Source organism: Triticum aestivum, chromosome 3B (genome assembly GCF_018294505.1).
Source record: "Triticum aestivum cultivar Chinese Spring chromosome 3B, IWGSC CS RefSeq v2.1, whole genome shotgun sequence".
Taxonomy (NCBI): domain Eukaryota; kingdom Viridiplantae; phylum Streptophyta; class Magnoliopsida; order Poales; family Poaceae; genus Triticum; species Triticum aestivum.
In genome coordinates, this window is record NC_057801.1 from 127836537 (window position 1) to 127842652 (window position 6116).

The 6116-nt window shown below is 48.0% G+C and overlaps 2 protein-coding genes across 3 annotated transcripts; one reads left to right on the forward strand and one right to left on the reverse strand.

The window, feature by feature from the left end:
• The first annotated feature begins 357 nt into the window (after positions 1–357).
• Positions 358–3248, forward strand: LOC123068962 (uncharacterized). 2 transcript variants are annotated; one of them, XM_044491670.1, is made up of 4 exons: positions 358–632; positions 2177–2267; positions 2355–2622; positions 2939–3248. In XM_044491670.1, exons 2-4 carry the CDS (start codon positions 2184–2186, stop codon positions 3085–3087), a joined length of 501 nt encoding a protein of 166 aa, XP_044347605.1. In that variant the 5' UTR covers positions 358–632; positions 2177–2183; the 3' UTR covers positions 3088–3248. The 2 variants fall into 2 exon arrangements, with proteins under 2 accessions (XP_044347605.1, XP_044347606.1); XM_044491671.1 differs by having other exon boundaries at positions 364–624.
• Positions 3249–3370: 122 nt separating this feature from the next.
• On the reverse strand, positions 3371–4984 carry LOC123068961 (metacaspase-1). Its single transcript, XM_044491669.1, has 3 exons — positions 4517–4984; positions 4065–4395; positions 3371–3956 (listed from the first exon to the last, which is right to left on the reverse strand). The coding sequence occupies exons 1-3, from the start codon at positions 4896–4898 to the stop codon at positions 3575–3577; spliced, it is 1095 nt and encodes a 364-aa protein (XP_044347604.1). The 5' UTR covers positions 4899–4984; the 3' UTR covers positions 3371–3574.
• Positions 4985–6116: the final 1132 nt, after the last annotated feature.

Consider the following 6116-nt stretch of genomic DNA (forward strand, 5'->3'; position numbering starts at 1 on the left):
TGCATCAGCGTCCATGTTGGGATGCTGTTAGTCCACCACGTCCTTACTAGTTTTGAAATTTTCCCTAGCCCTTTATTACTTTCGTAATTATTGAATTATTATTTACTATTAATAAAAGAATTGGCCATTTTCGCATTGTTTTTTTTTTGAGAAACTTTCGCATTTAACATTTGCGTAATGTACGTTGTACAACTTTAGAATATACAGACAGATTGAGCTGTACCCCAGGCCCTCAGGCCCAGGCCCAGGATGTGGAATGTTTTTCCTTGTGCTGGGCCCGGATGCAACAGCCCAACACGGCCTAGGCCCCAGGCACAAAGGGCCCAGTCAACGTGTCGACCTAGCCACGCACGGACGCACCGTCTCGCAGGCTTGCAGCAGTCTCGTTGCGCCGCCCTCTGCGACCTAGCTGCCTAGTTGTGGACGTCCGCCGTCCATTCCCCTCCCGGCCTCCCTTGCCCGCCGGCGTTTCGCCTCGCGCCAGCCTCCGTGCTGCTCCAGCCAGGCGCCGCCGCGCCGGCCCTACCTTCTCCGGGCTCTCCCCCTCCCAGGGGGCCAGGACTGCCCCCGCCCCCGCCTCTGCCTGCTACTACTTGCTTGCTAGGGCCAGTGCCAGCCGGCCAGGTTGCTGGGTAATTTTCTCACGCAATTTTAGTTTTAGCATGTGTATGATTAAATATGTGGAAAACTGCGACAACCAGTAACCATACTGGAAGAACTAGTTATGTGTCTATGTGTATCAGTGTATGCAGAAGAAAATTGAGTTGAAATTAAAACTGAAGGTGAAAGATTTTTTTTCCACCGGTTTTGTGTAGTTATGGGAAGCACAAATAAAGCAAACAATTGATTTGGTACTTTTTTTGTCTCCACGTACTATTATTTGTACTTGGACATTTTTATCTATTTTGCTAGATCATTAAGCATCGAGTTAAAATTCTTGATTTATTGAGCAATTAAGCTTTATTTTGTGTGTTTTCGTATGGGGTATATTTTCTGAAATGTTATGACGTATTTCTTGGATAGTTATAAGTGCCAAAGCTTTTTTCATGTTACTGAGGAAAAATTAGCCTGGGGTTTGCTTCAATTTCGGCTCTGTCGATGCACAGTAGCGCGGACTCTTCCCATTTTCCATCCAGATATCGCTAGGTTTGTCCTCCTGATTTTTCTCTGAAACCTGAATGCGAGAGGTCATAGCAGTTACTAATTTCTTTCCAGGACTGATGTGCTTCGGTCGCTCAATAGGTTGATAATCCACTAGTTTATAGACTATGAAGCTGCGATCTGCTAACTGAAAATACATCAGCTGGTTGAAAATTCAATTGCTTCGATCTGGATCTTCAGTAGAGGACATAGTGTAATGCTTTATTGCTTTTGCATTATAAGGGTATCAGTTAAGGTGTTTTCTAGCTAAATGATTGATGTTTACATTTTCGTTAGATTATTAGAGAAGTAGCAAGAAAATGTATTCATTAGACCTGAGATGCTCGGCTAGTTTGCTTGCTGAAACGTTGACTCTTTGAATAAGATTTGCTGGTGCCTGCTGAGCAGCTGATGCCTTAGTTGCCTCTTCAAAAACGTGTTTTGTTTTGTATGTCATGCTTGCAGCAGTACTTTGTTATGTTTGCCTAATCACACAATTTCAGATCATGCCATTGCAATAGTATTTTGTAGACGCAAAAGGGTTTTACCACGATATCCAATTAGGCTATTAAATGACAAGGACATCAGAGAACAGAACCACATATATAGTCATATTACATTACCATTGTACTATTGTACCAAATACGTGTGCCTGAAGTAGGTCGATGTCTCTCATATCCTAATGCTTATCGATCTATTCCATTGTGATTGTCATATGTTAATTTTAGCTACTTTTGCTCGTTGTTAACAGTTAACACTAACTATCATATCTATTATATGTTTTCTAGTTATTATTTGAAATAGGAGATTCAGCTTGGGGTATTTTGAGATATGTTTTATTAGAGACAAGTTCTCATACTTTTGCACAACACATTTTGTTCATGTGTTTTCAGCACTTTATTGCTTCTATGTCGCAACATGCTAGAAATCGGAACCTTTAAATTCTGTGGGTTGCTTATGAATGTATGGTATGCAGATGATTGTATTCTGAATTGATTTTCTTATATTTGGAAAATGAATTGGCATTGTTTCGCAGTTTTGTCATGGACTCTAACATGAAGGAGCTTCAAGAGGCTCTGGTTGACATTGAAACTGATGCAGAGCAACTTCTTCTAGCTAGGCATGAGGTACGTATGGGTTGCTAATTTATTCTATTATTTTCGTCATATATATGAATGCTGATATCTTATGGTTTGTTCTTGTGTGACCATCAGCTTGTGCAAAATGACAAGATGAGGAATGCTAACAGGGAGGCATTGACAGCCCTCCGGAAAAGAGCCAGGACAACCAAAAGTAGTGTTCCATCTCCCTTTGACATCGTAATGAAAGAAATGGAAGGAACCTCAGGCAAGCAGCTGGTAAAGGAGATATGCTCGACTTGTGGAAACCACGACCCCAAGGAACATACCTGGCTAATGTTTCCAGGATCAGATATATTTGCCCGTGTTCCATTTCATGCAACACACACTATTCTGGAAGAAGGTACCTTTTTTTATCTGGATCTATGAAGTTGGTGCATTTCGGTGCTGTCGAAGTAGGTTTGATGCATGCAAAGCCTCAAAATCCAGGAGGGTTTATTTCAAGTTTATTCAGAAGTCTGTTGAATTGCTTGTTTTCACCGCATGATTTCCTTACCTGGTGAAAAGTAGTGATCCGATTCCGTACTTGTGTCATGGTTGCGGCATTTTCTTTGCATGCAAACTTTTAAAGTAACTGTTACAGAAGGTCAGGGTTAGCAAGCTTAGTCCGTTACTAATGATTATGCAATTCCTTATTGCATTTCTTCACAATGTTGCAGATCAAGAACGCCTAGACTTCGACACCAAGAAGCTGCAGAGCTTTGTGAAGGAGAAGTCGTTTCTGATCTCTGAGAAAGGCGCCCTTGCTGATAAGATCAGCCCTGGGATCGTGAAGTCCCTTGTCAGCCTCACAGATAAACCTAAGTAGCTAGGCACATTACAGGAGGCAAAAGGCAGCTCGCCTCAATGCCGAGTAGTCCACATGAAAATTCACACCTAAACTGTTCGATGCGTTCAGCAACTGAAATGTTGTTTCTGGAAACATGTCATTCGGTGGGTTGAGCAACTGAAATGTTGTTTCTAGAAACATGTGGTTCAGTTTGGACTTAAAATTTCGATCATGATTTTAAATCGTGGGCGATTTTGCCGCAATTGCCGCTGAATCGCACCATGATTTGCATGCAGGTGAAAATCGCTGGAGATCAGGCCGGTTTAGGATAAAATTTCGCGGCAAAAAATGCTGCCGCAATTTCCTTTCTCCCGTGATTTTAATCAGTGATATTGATTCTACTGCAGTACAACTGAAATGTCCCGTTCAGTTTGCTCACAAGTGCAGTGCAGAACAGGACCACAGCATCATTGGTAAGGCAAACGAGCCAATTACATGACTCGGAACAACTCCGGCGCGGAAGAAGTCACAGGAGAAAGGGCTTCCGGTAGATGTCGAACATCTCAGAAGAGCAGAGCTGGGGCTCCTGCACGGCGCTGGAAGTGATCATCTTGCGGACGAAGGAGCCGATCCTCCCGGGGAGGCGGCGGCCGGTCCCCTGGCTGTCGCGGATCGTCGCCCTCATCGCGCTCAGCAGCCGCCCGTACGTCGTCCCCGGCTCGGACTCCACGGCCCTGATGAAGCTGTCCGTCATGGCGCCAATAGCAGCGGTATCGGAGAACCCCTGGACGCTCGATTCCGTCGACTTCTGGTCGTCGTTGCAGCCGCTGATGGAGATGGCGAGGCCTCCGTTGGTGCCTTTCGGCTTGCCCGGACGGACGTGGTTCTCCCACTGCCAGTACCCGGTCCTTGATGGATCACAGCAAAGATTCACTCGTCGTAAAGATCAGTAGATCACACACAGCACGGTCTGAAAGAAACGTTGCGGTTGCACGTAGCACATAGTACGTACGTACCTGGAGAGGCGGCAGAGGTAGCGGAGGTCGAGGATGGTGCCGCTGTGGCAGGTGTCGATGATGGCGTGGAGCTTCACGCCGGGGCCCAGCGGCCGGACGATGGTCTCGTTGATCTCGTCGTCCAGGATCTTGCCCTTGTCCTCGAAGTCCAGCGGGCACAGGGCCTCGTTGTACCCGTCCACCTCGTCGCCGGCCGTGTCCAGCTTCTGCACGCCGTGCCCGGAGAAGTGGAACACCAGCGAGTCGCCGGCGTCGCACCCCGCCACCAGCCACCGCATCGCCAGCAGCAGGTTCTCCCTCGTCGGCACTCTGCTCGGGTCGTCACTCTCCTCTGCCACAAGCACAAACGCATCGATCGTACATCAGATGATGATGAGATACACTTGCTCACTTCTCGATGGCTTCTCGGCCGATGTTTTCTTTCGTGAACGGATTCTGGGATTAATCACTACCGGTGAGGACGAGGATGGAGTCGCCGGGGAAACCAAACTTGTCGCAGAGGAGGTTCCTCATCAGCTCGACGTCCTTGGCCGTGCCCTTGAGCCCGTAGGAGGTGCCCGTGTAGCTGACGCCGACGAGGACGGCGCGCTTCTTGCCGCGGGACGCCGGGTAGCCGGCCGGCAGCTCGAGCCTGGCGGAGCGCGCCGTCCGCGGCGGCGACAGGGGCGCGAGCGCGCTCGATGCGCTGCCCACGCTGCGGTGCCGCTCGACGCGCGTCACGCGGCGGCAGAGCGCACACCGGACGCCGGAGCTCGGCCCCGCCGGCGGCGCCGCGATGCCCGCGCCGCAGTGCTTGCACCACGACGTCATCCTAGGCGGCCCGGTGTTGCCCATGCCGCGGATGAAAGCTGAGCTCGTCGTCGCGGAACTATCACATGGAGATTGAGATGCTGCATGGGGCCATTCTGCCTTGAGAGTGGCAAATATGCCAACGTCGGAGGCAACGCAACGCAACCTTTATTCCAAGAGAACACCGGTTAGTGGCAGGCCCTGTCAGCTGCTCTGCTTTCGACGTGTGGTTGGCATGAAAGCACGATTCTTGTCATCTGAGGGTGGCTCAGGGAGAATACGATTCTTGTCTCACACCAAGCCAATCTTCTTGTCGAGACTGTCTTTCGGTCACAGTTGTGTTCACGATGTTAGGTATGTTAGGCATACGAATACATAAGAAAGTTGTTGGGATTATGTTATTTTCTACTCCCTCCTCTGAGATCAAACCGTGCATAGTTAGATCAAGTTTGTAAGAAAAATCTTCAACAACTACAATACTAAATAGATATAATATAAGAATGTTTTTATTGTGTACTTAATGATATTAGTTTGTATCGTATTTCTTGATAGGTTTTTCTTACAAACTTTGCACCATTTGTCTTCAGCCAAAAATTATAAGTCTTCTTTCAAAGATGGAGTGAATACAAGTTAAGTTATAGTCGTTTAATAGGATATTGGTGATGCAGAAAATCCCATAGACATCACCATGGGCTCACCGACAAGTCGAGTGGGCTCATGACTTGAGCACATGCACGCGCCATTCAAACCAAGGTGACTTAACTCCTCCGTGAGCTTCCTATGCACTTGAATGACACATGGTTACTATTTTAATTCAGAACTCTATGTGTGCCTAGGTACTGTGATGAGTCAACCTGGCAATCAGGTCGGGTATGGTCGGGGTCAACCTCTACCAGACCCACGGCCGAAAATCTTATCGGGTATGTTGGCGCCCACGACCCTACCCACGGGTCTTGACTCATGCCCATGCTCGAACCCGTCGTATAGCCCGAGTCGATCGGGCACCCATCGGGTAGAGTAGGCGTTCTCAACGAGATGTACCGAAGATGAAGACCCATACCCTATCCATTCAAGCCGGGTGCCCATGGGTGACCGCGCCCATGGGTCAGATTGTTCGGTTTGACTGATGACAACGTTGGGAAAGCATCAAGAAGGAACCACAACATGAAGCAAGGAGTTGAAGAAGTGGAGAAGCCTCTTCGGAGAGCAGCAAGAAGAGGGTGCTGCTATTTCTCGCCTGCTGTGAACTCAATGATGCACTCG

Excerpts from the sequence above, each read along its gene's own strand:
- LOC123068962 (XM_044491670.1), top strand. The coding sequence starts at position 2,184 with ATGGACTCTAACATGAAGGAGCTTCAAGAGGCTCTGGTTGACATTGAA. Across the intron at positions 2,268-2,354 it reads TTCTTCTAGCTAGGCATGAG|CTTGTGCAAAATGACAAGAT; the intron begins GTACGTATGGGT and ends TGTGACCATCAG. Across the intron at positions 2,623-2,938 it reads ACACACTATTCTGGAAGAAG|ATCAAGAACGCCTAGACTTC; the intron begins GTACCTTTTTTT and ends ACAATGTTGCAG.
- LOC123068961 (XM_044491669.1), bottom strand. The coding sequence starts at position 4,898 with ATGGGCAACACCGGGCCGCCTAGGATGACGTCGTGGTGCAAGCACTGC. Across the intron at positions 4,396-4,516 it reads CTCCATCCTCGTCCTCACCG|AGGAGAGTGACGACCCGAGC; the intron begins GTAGTGATTAAT and ends TGCTTGTGGCAG. Across the intron at positions 3,957-4,064 it reads TACCTCTGCCGCCTCTCCAG|GACCGGGTACTGGCAGTGGG; the intron begins GTACGTACGTAC and ends TGATCCATCAAG.